The sequence below is a fragment of the Lissotriton helveticus genome, chromosome 7 (assembly GCF_964261635.1).
Source record: "Lissotriton helveticus chromosome 7, aLisHel1.1, whole genome shotgun sequence".
Classification (NCBI taxonomy): Eukaryota; Metazoa; Chordata; class Amphibia; order Caudata; family Salamandridae; genus Lissotriton; species Lissotriton helveticus.
Window position 1 is genome coordinate 1,355,613,196 of NC_136068.1, and position 21,941 is coordinate 1,355,635,136.

The 21,941-nt window shown below is 41.9% G+C and overlaps 1 protein-coding gene across 6 annotated transcripts in view; it reads right to left on the reverse strand.

Moving 5' to 3' along the window:
* MYH10 (myosin heavy chain 10) overlaps positions 1–21,941 on the reverse strand; it is a 1,407,286-nt gene that overhangs the window by 1,145,336 nt on the left and 240,009 nt on the right. For 4 of the 6 annotated variants that reach the window (XM_078654663.1, XM_078654660.1, XM_078654662.1 and 1 more), the window contains exons 6-7: positions 12,661–12,690; positions 8,131–8,148 (exon numbers count right to left, since the gene is read on the reverse strand). In XM_078654663.1, the coding sequence (XP_078510789.1) occupies positions 8,131–8,148; positions 12,661–12,690 (48 nt within the window). The remainder of the gene's footprint in view (positions 1–8,130; positions 8,149–12,660; positions 12,691–21,941) is intronic. The other 2 variants (XM_078654665.1, XM_078654664.1) reach the window with 1 other exon arrangement.

Genomic DNA, 21,941 nt, shown 5'->3' on the forward strand with positions numbered 1-21,941 from the left:
GATAGGTAGCAGGCCCATTTCCGCCAGCCACCAAAGTCCAGCTGACGGGGGAGATGCCTTGCCAAAGAATAAGTCCTTTGTCTTCTCCGCATTGGGCTTTAGCTTATTATTATTCATCCAACAGGAGATGTCCTTCTAGCATTCCTTAAATCTAATAAAGGAGTCCACAGAATGATCCCTGAAGGAGAACACTAACTGGGTGGCATCTGCATAAAATATTGCCTTAACATCCCAGTTGGCTATGAGTGAGAACAGGGGTGCCAGAAAGGTATTGAAGAGCAGTGGGCTCAGAGGCGCACCCTGTGGTATCCCACACCACAGCGGCATCCCACACCACAGCGGCTTGGGTTCGGACTGAAAAGATTGAAGAGCGATCCTTTGCGTGCATCCTTTAAGATAGGACTGTAACCAGGACAGAACCATCCATCCCAGTACCATCAATTTAATTCGGTCTAATGAGATTTGGTGATCCACAGTGTTGAATGCTGCGGACAAGTCCAAAAGTACCAGAATTGCTGATGCTCACCAGTCCACAGTCATTCTTACAGACTCCGCCACCTCCAACAATGCAGTCTCAATACTAAAACAGGACAGAAAGCCGGCTTGCGTATCATACAGTACATCATGCCCATCAATGACATTATCCAGTTGGCGCTGTACCATCTTTTCCAACATCTTCGCCGGTGCTGGCAAGAATGAGATAGGGCGGTAGTTGTTAAGCTCTCCCGGATCTACATTAGGCTTTTTCCTGAAGGGCAATAACAGCGCATGTTTCCATACATCAGGAAAGATGCCCAAGGAGAGTGAGGTGTTTCATATATGATTCAGAGCGGATTTATTATGTGAACCAATGCATTCCACACTTTTGGTGGGCATGGATCCTCTGGGGACTCAGACTTACATTTCAGGATCTCCGCCTGGGATTCCTGTTGGGAGATAGGGATGAATTCGAGAAAAGTGTCCTCGATATTTCAGACTCCCAATGCCTCTGTTTCTACAGTCTCCATCTCGGTCGTGAAGATGTCAGACCTTCAAGATTTTATTCTCCAAAAAGTCCGATAGCTTCATGCACAATGATGGAGATGGTTGTATCTTGCTCTCGAGTGCAATGGGTTTGGTGAAAGAGCTGACTAACCTAAAGATTTCCTTGCCCAAGTTCTCAGCATTGTTAATGCGCTTCACAAGGTTATCCCTTCTTGTCACCCTCATCAACTTGTGGAGCTCTGTTAAAGCTTTCTAATAGGCCAATTTGGACACTGGACTATAACCCTTCCTCCAGAGGCACTCCATTTTTTTACATCTACTTTTTTTTCTTTTTTCTTTATGGTATTTATACATATACATACAGTGCACAGGGATATCTTCATATGGGTAACCATCCTGTGCTGTACAAGGTAAATGGTACATGGTAAATATTTTTCGAATGGCGCCCCTTTGCTGGTTATACAGTAGTGGTAGGGCGGGAATAGTGTAGGAGAAGAGGAAAGTGTGAATAAGTAAAGAGAGAGAGAGATTACAGGGTATATCCGACAGCTTCAGCTAACGTAGTGGCTATGGCATATATTTTTATTGGTTGATAGTTCGTTCAATTGTTAAGGTTTTAAGGTGGGTCGAAAGAGTCAAGCTCTTGTCCAGTGATTCCCATAGGCTCCTGGAGGAGGTTTTGCAGGGTGAGTATCTTATGGCTAGGGAGTCGACTCCTCTTAGGTAAGTGATCCAGCTGAGCCAACTGCTGTATGATGCTTTAGAGGTGTCCTTCCAGTTCGTGAGCACTGACTTGACTGCGGCGGTTAGGAAAAGGTCCAAAAGCTCCTTTTCTCCCTCTGTGGGGAGTTCCGTTCGGATGAAAGCCGTAGTGATCGAGGCAAAGTCTCTTATTATTTTACAATTGAGCGCCTTATCTATAAAGTCAAATACCTTTCCCCAAAATCCATTGAAAAATTAGGTGCTCTAGGTCCCCTTTGGCTGCATTGCAATTCCAGCATGTGGAGCAGTCTCTGAGTCCTAGTTTATGTAGACGGTCTGGGGTCCAGAATGTTTTATGTAAGAGCCACAGTTTGGTCTGTGCAAGGACTGGGGTGATCTTATTTCATGTGGCGGATGACCATAGAGGGCTCCACTCCCGGTCGTCCAATGGGGGGTGTATGCGGCAGTTCCAATACTTTTCCGTTTTTTCGTTGATACTCGATTTTTGTGTGCTGAGGGTTTTATATATGAGTGAGACCTGATGTCCCAGTTTGTTTATGCTAGTTACATATTGGAAGATTGATGGCTTGGTATTTGTTATTTTGGATTTCGTCATAGCTGTTTTGATCTTTAGGAATCTGTAGAGGTCCTTTTCTATCCAGTTCTCGAACTAGAGCTTTTTCCCTTTGTATTTTATGGCGCTATTTGCCCATAGGGATTCAGCTTTGGAGCACTTAATACTAACCTCAATTTTTTGTCTAGCTTCAGTAGTGCTAGCTTAGTGTTTTTCAATATTGTGTTGTTCGCAAGGGGGTGTGTGTTGGCCGTGGGAAGGGCTAGTGGGTTAAGATTTTTTGATATTGCCTTTTCTAGCTGTAGCCAAACTGGTGCGTATTCTGTCGACTGCTCTATCCAATGTGTGCTCTGCTTGGCTAGGAATGCAAGTTGAAAGGTTCTGAGGTGAGCTATATTTACCCCTCCTTGACTTTTGGGCCTTCTCAGTTTCTTTAAGCTTATCCTAGCCTTTTTGTCTCACCAGAGAAATCTGGTGCACATTTTATCTAATTTTTGGTGGAATTCGCCTGAGAGGAAGATTGGAAGCATGCTTGCAAGGTAGTTTACTGGGGGAGTGATCATCATTTTTATATGGTTTCCAGCGCGGCAGAGATCCACCTGTTCAGTGCCGGCGTGTCTACATTAGGGTCACTAGTTAGGTGCAATTGACTCTCCAACAGTGCTGGACCTAGGGTCTCTGCTGTTAGCTTCTTCCAATTTCTTTTTGGTATATTGCGCATTTCTCAACCAGGTTGTAGTTTTTCCAGACTAAACGAGAAAGGGACCAAGTAGTGGTCAGTCCAGACCAATTGATGTGGGATCTCGGCTACCAAGGACAAGATGTTCGAGAACAATAAATCTAAGGTGTGGCCTGCACAGTGAGTGGGAGATTTTACATGTTGTGTTAGATTCACTCCATTGAGAGACATGGTTAGCTGCGAAGCATAAGTGCAGCCAGGATCATTTATATGCATGTTGAAATCTCCTACGGCTGAATAGTTGGCATTTTACAATGTCTTGTAAATGTAAATGTAAATTGATACTTGTATAGCGCACTACTCACCCGCAAGGGTCTCAAGGCGCTTGTACGAATACCGCTGTGGAACCCATCCTGGCTTTCCCTGTGAGTTGTCCACTCCTGGGCACCCCCAAGGTGGAGGCCAGGCATCCTTAGCATTGTGGGGGCCGTTGTGGAGATTAAGCAAGATATTGCCCAGAGTTGCAGAGTGGGACCCCATGATTGGAATAGGCACCGAGGCGAGAATTATCAGATCCATGGAATTTTGAGCCCAAGACCCGCCGAGGCGGGGAATTGAACCCTGGTCCCGGGCTAGACCTCTGCATCAGGGTCTGCCGCTCTAACCACTGAGCCACACTTCTCTTCAGAGCAATGAAGTTGCATAGGTCAGGGATTAGACTGGGTGGACATTCTGGTGGTCTATATATCAAAAGGATGAGGTGGGTCCTGTCTTTATACAGAAATTCAGACCTTCTATCAAGTCCATATTTCTCAGCTGTGTGGTGGAAATCTCCCATGAATCCCTCACAATGATGGCTACCGCAGCCCCTCTTTTCTCACCATCCCTGTTGGCACAGCAGATTTTAAAACCCGGTGGAATAGCCAGGGTCAAAGCCGGTATGGTTTCCTCCTTTAACCATGTTTCAGTCAGAAACATCACATCCCTTTTGTTGTCATGCAGCGATAGTCAAATATCATCTGCATGTTTAGGCAATGACCTGCAATTAATCAGACAGGCTCTTAGCCTGTCTTCTGACTTCTTCAGCACCGGGGCCATGGGGCTCATGCCTCTATTTCCCAAGGCCACCCCCGTATTCCCTACAACAAAATTACAGCTTTTGCAGTAGTCAGGGAGTTCTACGCTCACCATGTTAATATCATGGGCAGCTGGACATGAGTTCCTCCTTAAAGCCAGGAGGGAGTCCAGAGTCCAAGAAACACTCTCACCACTAATGAAAGGGACAGCGTGGCTGGCGCTGGAAGCGATCCGGGAGCAGACGGGCTTGCATTTGGCGTGCCGGTGGCACGTCCATGCACGCATTCTGGTTCTGTAGAGTACCAGCTGTGCTATCCGGATTAGAAGGACATTCAGAGAAACTGGCATTTCTTGGTTTCTTTGTGTTGCAAATAGGTCAATATTCGGTTCCCCCAAATGCTGTTTACCTCAAGACCTGAAGTTCAGGTTCTTTCCACTGAGGGGAGCATGCAACTAAAGTGGCACTATTTTGAAGCCTTCCAGGCCTTCGGTGTGTTGCATTGCTATTGTAAGGTTACCATGGGACTTACAGTATGACAAAGTGTAATGATTCAAGCGTGAACCTATGACAGATTAAATGCTGGAGAAGTCCTTGATAACCTGCCCATCAACTTAGTTCTTCAACTGTCAAATTAACCAGCATCTATCAGAATAGGAAATCTGAAAACTACAGATTATTCTGTTACTTTAAGCTTGTCCAACTACCTGTGGCAGTGCAGACTACCAGAGGCTAGTCTTTTTTACAAGGATGGAGGGGAAATAGACAAACTTGTGCAACATCATTTGACACATGCATGTGACTTTTGTTGGAAGAGTTTGATGTTTTGGGGAAAAAGGAAAACGACATTACTGACAATAAGAGGGTAAGCAACAAAATGTTTCCAATGATGGAAAAGAGCCCTTTGTGCTCAGGGATCCTACTCACAGGTGGCACCATGAATTGAGAGACCAATTGTTTTTTAGGTGGGCGGTGAAGCTCTTTGGCGCCTATTAATGGACATTACAGTTTTACATCTATTTGAGCCTGTATGCTAGCAAAACAGACTCCTTAATTGTACTTTTAAACAAAAGAAAATAAATGATTTAGTCGGCACTGCTGCTCCATCCACATTTAATCCCAATTTTAAAAAGGTGTTAAAAGAAAATATCTGTAAATAGCATCGCAAGTGTGATAACTGAAGGGTATTGTCTCCATTGCAAAAGTGACTGGGATCCCACATAAAGTTTGTAAAAGTCTGTGTTAAACACAAGTTAAAATAGTCAGTGTTTAACAATAACAATGAAGGTCCAGTCATGGAGCAGTCATCATTGCCCATACAAATAACCACCAGGCTTCAGAAAATATATTTTTGTTTAAAATAACAGTAAACTATAAAAGCAAAAATATAAAATGACAGATGAAAATACGTATTTGAACAGGACTCAAATTGAGGACTTCTTACCTTGACATGCAATAAATGTAGCATATAAAATAGAATTAAAAATAGATCTCCAAAACGAAACTCAAAATCAAAAAATCTACAATACATAAATATCGCCTACATTTTCCAATATGCAACTAGGCCCCCTACTAGGCAGTCACCACTCGCTAAGCAGGAAAGAGTGGAGTTACAACAGTAAAATAGCCCAGTTTATATTAAGTGGGGAATGAGTTAGGCTTGATATAGGAATTTGAAACAGACTATATAAAAATGTTATATGGAGACATTTAGGTGTAGTAGGTATTTCAAATTAATTTTCTCCTTACTGTAAAATGTGCTTGAATTGTCTTGGTGTCTACTTCTCCACTGTTTTCTGTCCTACTAATTTATAACTTTTTTTTTAACTTACAGGGATGGCTACTAACTTGTTGCAGTCCTATGTATTTTTGATTCACTATGCACGAACATATTGAATGTTACCTAGGGTAATCACAGTAATTGAGCTTTGTAACATTGTCCTGCACTATACAAACTGTGTGAACTATGGCCCTTTACAACTGTAAATATGTTATGCATAATTAGGAGCAAAATGTAAATAAAACAACAAATATAACCAGCCTGGGTCCACTAAGGGTGGGTACCATGCAAGCAGATTATAGCCTCAAATTCTAAGCATGGTATATCACATGGGAAGCGTGTAAAATAAGCAGACACACTTACCATAGATGTGAGTAAGCACGTAATGGTGCATAAACAAGATTGCATACTAGGGCCAAAGAGAGGTGACAAAATACAATGATATTGGGGGAAGTATTAGGAACCCCCAAACCCTACACTTCAATATGTTTTTACAGTGAGGTACTGACCAGACGAATCCTGCATTAAATTCAGTACCTAACCATAGCAATCTGCTGCTATTAACATCTCAAGCAATCCTTAGACGTTTACAGGATGTGTGGTGGCACTGAGCCAACTATGAGCCCAGCTCACTGTGCAGCCTTTTCAATCGCTTTCAAAACAGCACAAAAGGGAGCAATAGTTTCAGGGCTGGAAGCTAGCAGGCCATGGACCATTGCGATTGCACAGGAGGAAGGACAATAAACTATACAGTCAGGAATGTTCACCCTTTTCTGCTCGCAGTGTGTACCTATGACCAGTTTAACACCATTTTGTTCAAGAACGTGGAATCCATCTATCTGGTCATCCAAACGAGGCTAATGCATCAGGTACTATTTCTCTGTATGTGGATCCGGAAAGCTCAACTACTACTTACACAAAAAAATAAGATGATCAACAATAGATGGATAGGTGGAAAAAGTAACTTACCTAACAACATTTGCATGCTTGATGATTTAACACAGTTTCTTGCACAGACCAAACACCTAGCACTGCTGTGCAATTCTCAAAACAAAACTGTGTGATTAGCGCTCATAAGTAAGACAATGACAATGCCATAAAAGGATGGGTATCTAAAAGCAAATGCTTAACAGTTCATGACAAATACAGATTCAGACCGTTAGAGAAGCCTTCTAACGAGGATTACTGGCAGTCCCGACAATCGTACCCTCATTTATCTGTCATGCTGAACAGGGAAATACCAGTTTGGACGATACAATCAAACGTGGACCAATGAGATTGTGGCTATCTATACGGTCAATAGAGTAGACTTTAACCTCCAAATTGTTTCAGAATGTCTCACCCTGGCCAAATGGCAGCATACAGGTTTTTATTTTTTTTTTAACTCATTTTAGGTTCAATATATTACATGTATCGCAAATTTTCCAGAGAAAGACTTATGGAAGAACTTGCCCGGCTGACAATCGTTGTTTGCAATCAACAATGAACTTTATTATGTTATGTCCTTCGTATTTAGTACCGAAGAAACAGTTTTTGTTACTTTCATTTCGTCCTTTTAGATTCAGACATTGCAGGCAATCATATTTTCTATAGCAACTTTCTACTGATTTTATCTATTGTTCACTTGATTAGTCAACATTATATTAGAATAAGGATTTTCTTATGATTTATTGTAATATTAAACAAGCCTTAAAATACTGAAATTGTGTGTAAAGAAGTGTTTTTTTAACAGATATTATGGAATATTTATAAAAGTTTGTACTTTGTATCTTTTATGGCCTTTGGCAGAATAAAGATTATTTGACTGACAAATACATATGGCACTAATTGTCTCAAAAAGGTTTTTTTCTGATAATTAGCCAAATACATTTTCGAAAGCCTTGTCCAATCAATTCTCCCTTTCTATTGATGCATGGTTTTCGTTTTAAGTCTCAATGGTAATTCCATCTGTTACATATGATGATATCAGTTTGACAAGTTACCTTTATATAAGTTATATGGTGCTGGGAGGGTTTCTACTAAGGGCAAACAAAATCAGCAGACAGGACTCGAGGAGCCAAGAATTGCCTCAAGACACACTCCCAAAACTGTAAACAGAACTCCTCCACCCCTCATTCCTGAATGCTATTGCTTGCACAGAAAATAGCCAATTACATTAGAGAAAGCAGTCTCAAAGGGTGTCTTCTAACTGCAAGGTCATGCAGCATGCCATGCAGGTCATCAATACAAGGTTATCACACGATAAAGAAATACTGCCACCATTAAAAAAGCCATTAATTATGAATTGATATTTTACATGAAGAAACCAAAACGGTAGGGAACTACATGCTACTCACATACAACAGGGATCCACTCTGTAGTTAAAAATGACATCAAAACAAAAAAGTCACAGGTTAATGGTTATATTTAAAATTTGCACACTATTAAATTCAACGTTAGGATTATAACAATTCTCAAAATATAAGTCTAGTTGGGTGAACTAATGATAGCTCATCAACCCATTTAAATATACCATTACTTACTAAATGAAATATCCCACCGCCCCATTCAGCCAAAACATGACCAACATAACCACACAAATACAATTTGAGTTCCACACACCACCGTTTCCCCCACATTGCCCCTCCCCTTATTGGACACTAAGTAGGGAGAAGACCCACCATACTTCCTATTTCTTTGGTCTAACTTCTGAAGGTAGTAATCATAATAGCCTGACTGGTTCAGGTTTGCAGATCCAGTGCTTTAAGACCCGCAGGAACTTAAGTGTTGCTAGGCATCCTGGACGAAGGTGCAGGTCTTTTTCAGTCCCTCTGGTAAGTATTGCAGTGTGCTGGGCATACCACAGGTAGTGGGTTTGAGTCTATGTAGATAAATCCCTTTTGTTTACATTTAGATGGAAAGGATGAGACCTTCGAGGTCTTCGTTTTCCCTGAAATCCTTCAGATTGTTACAGCCCTTTAGTTTCTTGTAGGTACAAGTGGGAAGAGTTCCCTTATGCTGGTGTTCCGAGGGCAGCTACAGAGACTTGCTGGTGTCGGATCTGTGATCATGCCTCATATTGCCACCATGTGCTCGTTCTCGTAATCCGTATAATGTCCAAAATGCCAGAATGGATCTACCCAGTGAATCAATGCCTGCTGCAAGTTCCTCTTCTATCTCCAAGTCTAGGTCAGAGGATATGTCTAGCAACAAGGACGTTTTAGAGGAGGTGATTGATAAGGGCCTTAATCCTCAGTAGCCCTATCAGTTCAGGAATCTAAGAATGTATCCATTAGATGCTCTTATGATCCTCTCTCATCTTCCCTTTCTAATTCTAATCTCATGTGCAGAGAGGACTTTGAATCCATTGACTACAATGGGTTTTATAGAGGACTGGAATATCCATTTGAAGGGTACTATGGCAAGCAATAAGGGCAGTTAGAACACCTTAGGTTATTCCTGAAATTGAATCCTACTGCAATAGACTTTTAATGGTTTTTTCTATGCATATGCCTTCTTTAAAAATCAATGGATCTTTGATGGGATCTTCCTTTTACCCTTAGGGCATTTCAGTTATCTTCTTTAAACCTCTTTCTAGTGTAGATCTAAAACACTTGCCTGGGAAGGTTCTTTTTAATGGCCAGCACGCAAATTGGGCAAACTTGTTTCTTGATCTTTTAGATCTCCTTATCAAGAATACTTTTGCCACAGATTGGTTTGCAAATCAGGAATTCGTTTTTGTCCAAAATTACATCTAGTTTTCATCAGGAGAGAACTCTTCCTTCTTTCATTTCTGTTCCCTTTACTCTTGAGGAGGAATCTTTCTTTGTACATACTGGATGTCTTAAGGGTCCTAAAATTTGTCAAGATATCGGGATTATAAACAATCTAAGAATCTCTTTATCAATTCTGGTGGTGTTCAACATGGTTTCAAAGGCTCAAAAAGTATGATTTCTGTGGCTTGTGTATCTATAAATGTTACCCCCTGGCGGAAGCATTTGCAGCCCGATCAACAGCTATATGGTAAGTGGGCCACTTGATCTTCCTTTGTCTCACCTTATAGATTTGATGTGGGAGACTAAATGAATGGAGTTCAGATCTAGAGTATTGACAACTTCAATTTCTTAAATGATCTTTCTCGTCTTGTATGTTGCAAATCTTTATTACATTTAATGTATCCTTTGCTTGAACCAGAAGTTGTATCTTTCTGGGACTTGAGGTGCTATTAGGGCTATGATTTAACGGTACGAGAAATGAGTTGAAGAGGTATTGACTCAATTATTTACTGATAATCTTAACTACTCTGAATACACTTGCGTCCTTTCCTCCTTGCCCGCTAGTAGACTCAATTCCTTTAAGCTTTGGGATGGCAGGAAATGTATTGGGTCTTCTCCCTATTTATAGCCCAGGTAAGGGAAGGGGCAATGTGGAAATTTATAATTGGTTAAAGTGTGTCACATTGTGCTTGGATGGAATAAAGAATTAATGAATACATGTGCCAGTACAGAAAACCGGGCTGCAGAAACTCATATCTAACATTTCTGGAGACGAAAAGTTAGTATTTTTTTTCTTTTGCACGGCACACAGATTGGATCTATGATCCATCTGTTATGTGTCTCTGGCAGATCCGAAACTGGTGTGCTTGATACATAGTGAAGACTATAGGGCCACTTGCCCTCTATTAATTATTACTTGGGGGGGTTTAGTACAAATCAACAAAAAGCTATAGCTTATTACAATTTAAACACACCTCTGCTTCTATTTAAACATCCCCACAACTGTTTTCTGCCAACTGATTTTTATTAAACTAACACTTCTATAAACTAACTTGTGGCACTGGTTCCTGAAAATAAATCTGGAAATAATGGTTTAAATTTGGGAAACCTAATGTTCCTGCATTCCACAGATTAATGGGTATGGACAGGAATCATGTGCAATGAAAAGGTGCATTTTAGGCAACTATGTATATATAAAATGATGAAATAAATGGTCTTAGTATATGGGCCATGGTGGTGTGGAGAGCCGTTTCTTCTGTATATATTTCACACTACCTTCATCAACGTGCTTCACCCGGCATGTCCGGATTAAAGATTTCTTTCATGGCATTTACAACTTTTTATAGTTTACTCCGTATCGGGTTATGTTCGACCATCGGAAAACATTTTGTTTTGTAAAAACGCAAAGCTTGCACCAATGTGAATGTCCACTCTCTCATTCCCTTCTTATACAGAGGTCAAAGGAATCCTTCTATAAGCCATGGCAATGCATGTAATAAGCTGCAGTCCAGGAGGCAATTGCTTGTGCAGTTGAACTACCTACGTTTGGAAAATAAAATCATCCTGTTTTCTCAAACATAATTTTAATCTGGTTTGATATCTGCCCATTTTATTTTAATTATATATCTAAAAAAAAAAGACTTGCTCATGGTACCAAAACTATCATCTGAGCAAATGGGTAGATGCAAGTTCAGTGAACAGAGGTGGCCCCAACCTGTGGGTTTAAACATACTGCTTTTGCAATAACAGTTAGGAAAATAAAGCCTGCAAATGTCTGAGGGTTTCTTTTGTTTACAAGTGGAAAATGAAGTCCTCAAACCGGCTTATCTCACGCAAGTGAGTCAAGAAAGGTGGTAAGGGACCTTGAATTTGTGCTAGCACGTAAAGCACATTCATTTTTTTTTCATATTTTGCTCAACTTTAACCTTTTGTTATCAAAGTCAGCCAAGTAGATTCTAACTAGCTCATAACCGAACCCCCTCCCTTCCCTAGTCTATTTTGGCTTTAAGGACTTCTATACTAAACCCCTTGGCACACTAATTTTCCACACGTCAGAGACTTGTCTCTCAGTTCCTATTATGCACAGCACAGGTACATACTTTAAACCCTAAGGCAAGGACAGAATTCCACCAAGGGGTTTTTACCCGTAACAAATACAGCAGCTGTCCTTCTTGGACCTTGTATGGTTTCACTTGACAGAAAAAGTGTTTGGAAATGACTATGCCGCTCAAGACTAGTGACATGGACACTACTCATACCTGGTTCTACTTACAGCCTCCAAATTTTAAACACACTGCAGAATCAAAAGATCCCTTTGTGTGTGTGTCTGTGGGCTGTCTGTATATTAACTATATATACACACGCACACCCGAGACAAACACGGGGAGGGATTTTTTTATACTGTAGACTTTAAAAATATATATCCATGGCAGTGAAAAACTAATAATAAATGCACGATCACAAATTCATCAATACAGTGCCAAGGTCAAATTCAGCACAATACAGCAAAATAGGCATAAGAAAATCACTGTTTACTGCCTCACACATTACGTGTTACAAAGGCTTTAAGAAGAGAAACAGCTCTCCTAAAAGCCACATATTTAACCACTTGCACCCAGATGTTGAGAAAATAGCTAGGGGAGTGGTGACCTTGAGGATTTGTCTCTCGTGACTGAAACCCCCGCCCCCACCCCCCATACACACTCAGCAAGGTAAAAAAATAGATTACACTTCGTGCAACTATATAGCCCTTACATAGTTAAAAAAAACACATTCTGCCAGGGGAGGGAAAGAGTGTTAAATCAGTTAAGTTTTCCCCTAACACCCAAGCTAAATATTAAACTACATCACTTGATTGGTTAAAAAACACTTTACACAAGCCCCCAAAGAAACATGTAATCTAAAAAACAAAGTAAACTGTAACATGTAATATGGGTATATATTGCCATCTTGAAGATTTGGTGAAATTTACAAACCACTGTGCCTTCAAGATCAGGTTAAAATGGCATGATGGAAACAAACCACACAAGAACATTCAAATTGCTAACACTTCATGAAACGCTTGCTTACATTAAGCACAAAGCAACATAAAATTTAGAAAATATCACTTGCCTGATGTTTCACAGGTTTTGGGGATTCTGGCTGTTGGTTAAAAATGTATAAATACGTTATTCATATGGCAACGATAACATAGTAAGTAACTCAGAAGCTTAGAACATGCATCCGAGCCAAGTCATTAAATACATTGATTAAATCTAATAGAGTAATTTGTCATACGCACTATTCAGCTTTCACTAGGTGAAATAAAACACCATATCCTTCATTACAAATTAAGGACCAAATTCCAATCCCTGTGCAATCAAATGTTGATGCAGGAACCGGAATCACAAGTCATGTGACAATCATGTGTCATTTTTTCCTCTTCACTTTTGGAAGAGGAAGAAAACAAGTTACTTTCCTGTGACTTCAGTTATCCAGTATTGGTATCTTTCAAAGATTCACATGCTTGAATCATACCTGCCGTTGAGGTGGGATTATCACAGTAAATGTTATAATAGCAGTAATTAATCTGATCATAGGCAATAATTCATTGTACAGCCACTGCATTCGCCCATCTATATCCTTTTGTAAAAATAACCAAAGTTAAAACACAGTCAATCAGACAACAGCATCCTCTAGAACACTCCACAGAGGCAAGACTGTCATATTTTCAAGCACAAGTGACAAGAGTATTTATAATAATACGGTAAGCCTCTCCGGGGAGGAGGGTGGGTCGCATGTGAATCTATGAAATATATTAATACTGGATAACTGATGTTACAGGTAAGTAACTCGTTTTCTTATCCAGTATTGACAACCCAAGTCACAGATCTGGGTTGAATCCATCATCATTCATTAGCTCACTTGGCCACCCCAGTTCAGACCGAGCTATATGCAAATCAGTCTTGACCCTGTGCCTCATGGGTACAGTCCAGCCCGAGCTGCCAAGCCAGGTCTTCCATGGACCGGAAACAAGCATTCTGGGACTGGTTTCGAGGCACAAACCTCATCAGCCAGGCTAGCTTGACTCTAGTGGCAAAGTGAGCAAGGAACCCACATCTGGCAATACCCTGAGCCGACGCTGGCAGCATAGTCAGCAATGCAGGTGCAGACGAAGAGAATAGCGTAGGCGGTGGAATAGACGACGATAAAACTTCTGCCAATCTAATCCTAGTCGACGAAGCCTCCGTAGATGGTGTAAGCGTCTTTGACGACTGCTGGGAGACAAATTTGAACGGCGGTTTCATCATCGATCAGGTCTTTTTCAACGACGACTAACGAAGTCTGTGAATATTTAGAGCCAGTTTTTGAGGCAGATTTTTCCTCAGAAGGGAATGGAAGCTTCCCTTTTTTTGAGGCCGTGTAAGCAGACTCATGATGGGTCTTTTTTGAAGCTTTCTTATTTCCATCAGGAGATTCCAAAGATCTATCCCTCTTCTTAGAGAGCTGGACGGATGCCTAGGAACTTACACTGCCTACCTCACCAGAGACCACAGATGATTTAGATTTTAGCCTCTCCAACTAAATAAGTAGTCTGCCTTCTCTATCTAGTTCTGCTGATTCTACAGTACTTTACCTTATGAAGAGGGTACAGGCAGCAAATACAATCCTAGTGGGGATCTTCAGTATGCAGTCTCTTCTAACCACATGACCCACAAGGCCTGAAGAGCCCTTTCTTAGAAGATTCGGACATCATGAAATCGCAAAAATCCAAGATGAAGAGAAAAACTGAGCAGAGGTCAGGGAGACTCCCTGTCACTACGATATGCTGTAGAAACTCTGTGGAGTGTTCTAGAGGATGCTGATTGGCTGTGTTTTAACTTTGGTTCTTTTTACAAAAGGATATGGATGTGGGTAATGCAGTGGCTGTACAATGCCTTGTTGCCTATAAGATTAATTACTGCTATTATAAAATTTACCGTGAGACTCCTACCTCGACGGCGGGAATGATTCAAGAATGTGAATCAATGAAAGATCCAATACTGGATAAATAATGTATGTGAAAATTCAAAAGTGTGTATTTAAATCGAAAATGTGTGTTTTTTCACAACTTATAAGCTTATGTTTATAGAAAAATAGTTGATTTTCAAAAATATATGTAAGTTGTTTTTTGAGTGTTGACTCGTGGTGTTGGGGAGACCTTTACTAAGATTATTACCTTGTGTCAGGGGCAGTGCAGCTGTGGATATTATGCATTATCCATGTTAGGCATTGCACATTGGCAAAGTATTTTTTGCCTTACTGCTGACAATCGTGTATGGCAAGTTGAGGTGATCACTGCTTGCATCTGGTTACCACTTGTTTGATGTGGTTACTATTGAAAGACTTATTAGTAGCTGGGGACGATTTTAATTCAACATATGTAGACATTGTTACAAAAAAGGTTGGAGCCCTCTGCAGTAAATAAAAATGTTTTTAAGCAGTGGATTTGTTGTAGCATCCTAAAGTCGTCCGATTAAAGGCTTATATTAGAAGTAAGGTACTAAAGAAAATACTACATAAAGAGGATATTAAATGATGCTGGACACACCTGATCAACAGATCCAGACTTGGAATCCACACTGAAATTTCAGCAAAAGTTATGCATCAAAAAGGACCAGGCTGCGTTACAAATCTTTAAATGTTACATTAATTTTCATCTGTCTTGTCTTACCAAGCTTGTCTACTGTAGAGCATATTCTAATACTGTCCTTGCGGAAAGAGAAAAATTATCCTTCTGGGTATTTAACACAGCTATTCTTTGCTCTCTTTATTTCACAGCTCAACACCAACAGGGCCCACCGGCATGTTTACAAGATGCTTTGGCTCTTCCTTTACACAGAACCGGGATAGCAAGATGGGGAGAGCTAATAGTAAAAAAATGAGGTAATCCCATGGCAGTGTTTCTCCGCTTTAACCAATAACTCTGTGTCAAAATTTAAGTATTTGCAAATTCTCCGTTGGACTAAATCAATAAGTAACAAAATAGCTGGGAATAGGGATTTGAGAAAAGTAATACGTACAAGACCAACTCGAAAGGAAGTAGCAGCCTAGTACTGGCAAATGATTGAGACTGGGGACAAAAAACTGAACCCATTCACAGAGAGCTGGAAGAAGGACATGCCGGGTGATGACCTCGAAACTATCGGGCAAGTATCTATGTCTACCCTTTGGTCGAATGTGAAAGCTGCCCCCTTAAAAAGAAATCATCTCTTTACTGTCCATAAGGCTGGGGAATGGTGCGACAAAGAAGTACCCGAAGTGTGTTGATACCAACGTACATGAGGTACGTATGTTCTGGCAGTGTCCTTTGATCAAGCTCTTTTGGGACCACACGAGTAATATTTCAGAAATTATGGGTAAAAAGGTTGGGCTAACAGTGTCTACAGTTATTTTCGGGGTAATTGCGAGAGACACAGAAAATCTGGCTCTGTCATGAAACCAGAAGGTTGTTTTTATCATTTTGGCGTGAAGGGAGATCTGCATAAAATTGATCTTACCTGTTCCACCCACTAAATCTGAATGGATAAGTTCAGCTCAACGTATCTCAACTCTTGATCGAGCAAGCAAAAGGGTTAAAAAAACAAAATTCTGGGATCTATGGGATAGCTGGTTTACAGTTTTCGCTTCAACCCCTTTTGTGCTTACTTATTAATTTTTTTGTGTATTAATGTATTCTTATTATCTCGGGATTAACACATTCTAAGTTATTTTTGTTTTGTTTTTTGTTTCTGATTCTTTGACTCTTACCTTAAGCTTTTCTCACTTTTTCTTCTTTTTTATGGATCACTTGTTCTCAAGAAATACAATCATTATACTTATTGGTCCAATGATTACGAATGTGCTTGCTTGGCCGAAACAATGGGAAAATAGCTACGGCTAGGTGTGAAAGGCCTATAAAAGAGGAGGAGTCCTGGTTATCTCTGATAAGCCCCGCAGAAAATAGTGCCCGGGGGTCTAATCCACCCACCCTTCAGTGAGAAGAGACCGGGTTTCTTTCTCTTTTCTCAATGGGCGACAGCAATTGGCTTGACCAGTGCTATATTCTTGAATTAAGAGCATGTTTTGTAGAGTGTGGACTAAAAAAAAAATGGTTAAACCAAAATCATCTTTTGCTTAACGCACTCAAGACCGAATTTCTTCTGCTCCCACAATCTCTCACCCCTAGATGAGTGGCTCAAACAGCTTACAGCGCTCATCTGCACCCCACATATTGCTTATTCAACTATATCGTTAAGCATTTCTCTGGACAAATATCTGAATATGCAAGATCACATCAGTGCAGCTACAAGAGGAGCTAACTACCATTTGAACACTCCAGAAGAAAATCAAACCCTATGTACCCCCAGATGACTTCAGCCAGCAGTCCAATCCCTAGTCATCTCCCGCCTAGATTACGGGAGTACTAATCTTACAGGTCTACCCAAAGCCAGACTAGCTCTGTTAGGTGCCTCTCTAAAGTCAGCTGCTGGGCTCATCATGGGATCCAGTAAACGCAACCACATCACACCTGACCGGACATCTCAGGCTCAATGGCTCCCGTGTGAAGCTAGAATTCAGTTTAAAATAGCCTGCATCACCCATAAGGCTCTTCATCACAACACTCCCGTCTACCTGGATAAACAAATTGAACTATTGGGTGGGAGTCGCTCCCTAAGAAGCTCTAACTCTCTCTTATTGAAGACACAGAAGTTCAACAAAACGAAAACTTAGAATCGCTCCTTGTCTGGTCTTGCCCCTAGAATATGGAACACAATTCCTTCAGAAACAAGATCTAATCCTTTGACTATCTCCTTCAAAAAATAATTAAAAAGACTGTTGCTGAATAGACACCTTCAGCTTTAGTCTTAATTTCTCGAAGTCAGACTATTCCTTATATACATCTCTATGATCTAAGTCTTTTGTTTTCCCTTTGCATATATGTTGTTTGCTTGTTCTTTTGTTTTTGCTGCTACAACTTATTTGCTTTTTTTTTTGTTTAAATTTGTTTATTGGGTTTTTTGCATTCATTATGACAGTTATAGTTCAGTACATTAGTGCGATGCTGTGAAGACACAATAACAAGAAAAACCAGGTATACATTCTCATACATGAGCATTGTGTTGTCCGACCGTTCTGGAACTGTTTGATCCATTGTTACATACATCATATTCCTGCAGCTTCAGTGTTGTATACCTCATGATAATAAAGACCTGTAGGGGGAAAGTAACCCACCCCTCTTAGCACAATAGCGACCCTGCGTCACTTGTAGGTGTAAGCTGTCGCTCTGGGTGTACCTGACAGGGTCGTCGTGATGTGTATCCCTTGATGTTGCCGTGTCAACCTTGTCCGTATGCATTACTAATAAATCTCTGGCGGGGGGACCCCATCCAGTTTAAACTTGCTAACTTTTCTAACTGTTGGAGCAAACCATAGGAAGGGAGGAACTAAAGGGGAGCAGGAGTTTTCCAACTGTGCTTTGGTGGGATTTCTCTTATTCCTGGATTTCTACTTCGGTGATGTGTGGAGAAGCAGTAGCGTGCGCGGGGCGGCGAGGGCCGAGGACTCGAGTCTTTGCAGCGGTCCTTACTCTGCCGAGGGGTAACCACTCTATGTGGGTACCACTCCTGATTGGGTCCGGGGTGGCGGATTTTGTCGTGGCGTCTCTGAGGTACAGGGGACTGGAGTAGCCGGCTCGGTCTGGGACTGTGAGGCCGCGGGTGTCTCCGGTGGGTTCGTTGCCTGTGTAAATTTGTGCATTAATTGTGCCCACTCGAAGGAAATAGGGTGTTTGCGGATTCCCTTCAGTTCTTCCTCCCGGAGTGTATCTTCCTCAGCTTTTCCCCATTTGTTCATGGCGCCTACCCAGGCTGCTTCCGGAGGCCCTGTAGGGGCGCCTCCAGTGCATGGCTATTCCCCTTTTTGCCAAGAGGACAGCTAGGGACATAAATCGGTATTGTACTTTCTCGGTTTTCCGCCTGCGGAAAATCCCGAGCGCACATGCCTCCCATGTGGACATAGTCGTGATGTTGGTGACTATTGTCCGATGAACCCTGTCCCTAAAACCATTGAGTGTGGGGCAGTCCCAGAACATGTGTTTGAAGTCTGCTGCTGGGGCTTGACAGCGGGGGCATGCAAAGTGTGTATCTGGGAAGAATTGGTGTAGGCGGTGCGGTGTGAGGTAGGCTCTGTGGAGGATATTAAACTGTATATTTCGGAATCGCGCATTTCTGGAGACTTTTTGGGGGTATTCCAGGGCTGTGTTCCATTCTTTGTCATGGACTACCCTACCTATGTCCGTTTCCCATTTTTGACGCAAGGGCTGAAGGGATGGGAGGATCAGCTCACGCACTGCCTTATAAAGCCAAGTGACCAGAGGACGCCCCACTCCCATGTGTAATATCGTGTGGATCACTGGGTGCGTTGGAGTTTCCCCTGTGTTAGGATTCCAGTACCTACGGCTGCTATCTAGAATCTGTTTTTTATTTATTTTTATTTATTTATAGAGTTTTGTATAGCGCGAACATGACCCAAGGGTATCAGAGCGCTTCACAGTTACATGTGTTACAGTTAGAAAGCAAAATGTATAGTATTGTTACAATAAGTTAGATTGTCTTTCTTAGCAGTTTCAACAGAAATACATTTAGGATCTGTTTAATGTATAGAGGTGTACCCCTTATCCTCTCCAAATAGTCCCGATTTGTATTTCCATTAAGTTCTACATAAAGGACCCAGAGTGGTAGAGAGGAAAGTCTTGTTTAAGAGAGGAATTTGTTCATTAAGAAGATCTTCACTTCCCTCTTGAATGTTGCCGTGTTTGGAATTTTTCTAATGAATGGAGGAAGTGAGTTCCAGATTCTGGGGGCTGCTTTGGAGAACGCTCTGTCATATGTTTTCTTCTTCCGAAAGATGGGTGGTTTCAGTAGCATCTCCTTGGCACTCCTAGCTGGTCTGCTTCCCCCTGATATCTCAATTTTCTGGGCTAAATACCTTGGTGTTTTGTAGTGGAGCGTTTTGTGGGTAATACATGCCTTCTTAAACTGGATTCTGGCTTCGTATGGTAGCCAGTTTAATACTTTGAGGTGTGGGGTGATATGGTCATATTTTCTAGTCCCAGTAACGAGTCTTGCGGCCGCATTGAGACAGGCTTTTAGTGGTGCTGTAGACATTTTTGGAAGCCCTGCTAGTGTTGTACATCCATATTCAATCCTTGAAATAACTAAGGACTGAACTGCCAGTTTGAGGTCCGTCAGAGTGATGAGTTGTTTCATTCTTCTGATATAGTTCAGGTGAAAGCGTGCCCTTTTCGCCATTGCATTGACGTGGGCTTTCATGTCTAGGTTCTTATCCAGCGTTATTCCCAGTGATTTAGCTGAGTCAACTAGGGTAGGGGTGCAGTGTAGCGCTGTGATCAGATTGGTCCATTCCTTCACATTCGTGGGGTTCTTTGTAGGTGATATTAATAGGAATTCCGTTTTTTGTGCATTTAGCTTCAGGTGATTGTTAGTTAACCATTGTAGTGACACTTTTAAGGCCTCATTCATCGTCTTGATATCTTCCAGTGACGCGATCTTGAGGTAGATCTGAGTGTCATCTGCGTACATGTGATGTGATATGTTTGCGTTTCGGAGAATTTCTGTAAGGGGTTCAACATACAGGTTGAACAGTGATGGTGATAGTGTTGATCCTTGAGGAACTCCAATCAAATTCAGGCACGAAGGGGACAGCGTCTGATTGACCAGGAACTTTTGTGTTCTGTTCTGGAGGAAGGATTCAAACCATTTCAGAACATTTCCAGATATTCCCATCCTGCCTTGAAGCCGTGCTAGCAATTTTACATGATTTACCGTGTCAAATGCTGACGACAGGTCAAGAAGGATTAATAAACATGTTTGATTGTGATCTAGGGCCTGCAGCGCATCATCCACTATATGTAAGATTGCTGTTTCTGTACTGTGGCCTGGTCTGAATCCCGATTGGCAGTCGTCCAGTAGATTGAAATTAGAAATGTGGTCACTCAGTTGATTTTGCACAAATTTCTCAATAAGTTTGGCCAGGAATGGAATATTTGTTACTGGGCGAAAGTTATTTGGATCTGCCGGGTTTGCAGTAGGTTTTTTAATGATGGGGAGTACTTGACCTGTTTTCAGGCATTCTGGTAGGATCCCTTGAGATAGTGATGCATTGATTATTTTTGTCCATATAGGGACGACGACATGGTTGATTCTTTTTAGGCATTTTGAGGGGAGAGGGTCATTGTAGTGGTTATTTGGTTTGATCTCCGATATAGTTTTTGCAATGGTATTTTGGTCATAAAGTTTGAAGGTTGCCCATTGTGCATTGTTTTTTGAACTCTCAGGATCGTTTTTGGTGTTAGCATCGTCCAGCTATGCTGTTCGGCTAGCGAGGTTGTCGGCTGCCATCTTGAGTTCTGTTTCCAGATTGATGGCCTAGTCCGTGAAGAATGTTGCGAATTCCTCGCAGCTCAGTTGCGTTTTAGCTGTCTCTTGGGCAGATTTGGCCAGCTTATTGGATTGTTGCTTTAACATCTCGAATAGTTGCCCGGGTGGGAGATCGTACTGCTCCATCATCTGGTCGTATGTCTTCAACTGCCCCTCCTCGAAGAGTGATTCTACCTCTGTAACTGCCAGATCTATCCATACCTGGAGAGCCCCCGGTGTGTAGTACGTGTCTCCTTTTGGAAAGCCCACCAACGGTAGTAGGGGCGAGTATGGTGGCCGTGTTTTAGACATACGATGTATTCTCATCATCGGGCTATGGACACCTGTAGTGGCCGCTTGCGTATGGGTTTAGGACCCGGCAGCAGCATTCTTTGGATTGCCGGTTGTGACATGAGGCCCTCCATAGTGATTATCTCCCCTATGTGGCGCCCCGCTGTCCAATACGATAACCATTGGAGCTGTGCCGCTAAGAAGTATGCTTCGAATGCCGGCGCTCCCAAGCCCCCCTCTGTCGTGAGTAGGTATAACGTTGACAACGCGACCCGTCGCCGCCCTCCTCCCCATATGAGTTCAGTAAGGAGACTGTCTAGCTCTTTAAAGAATGGTCTCGGTGGGACCACTGGGAGGTTAGTGAAATGGTACAACAGTCGCGGGACCATTATCATTTTCGCTAGTGCCACTCGGCCTATGGGGGCCAGGGGTAACATTTTCCAAAATCCTACTGCCGACCTGAGTCCTGCTAGGGCTTTAAGATGGTTCCCCTCATACGGATCCTCCGGGGTGTGGTACAGTTGCACTCCCAGATACCTAGGGGCCTCTGCGTTCCATATGAGAGCCTGGGCACCAATCGGGGCTTCGAATGGGGCCATGTGAGGGCTCAGCGGGTAGAGCGAGGATTTCTCCCAGTTCACCTTGAGGCCAGAGACTTCCGCG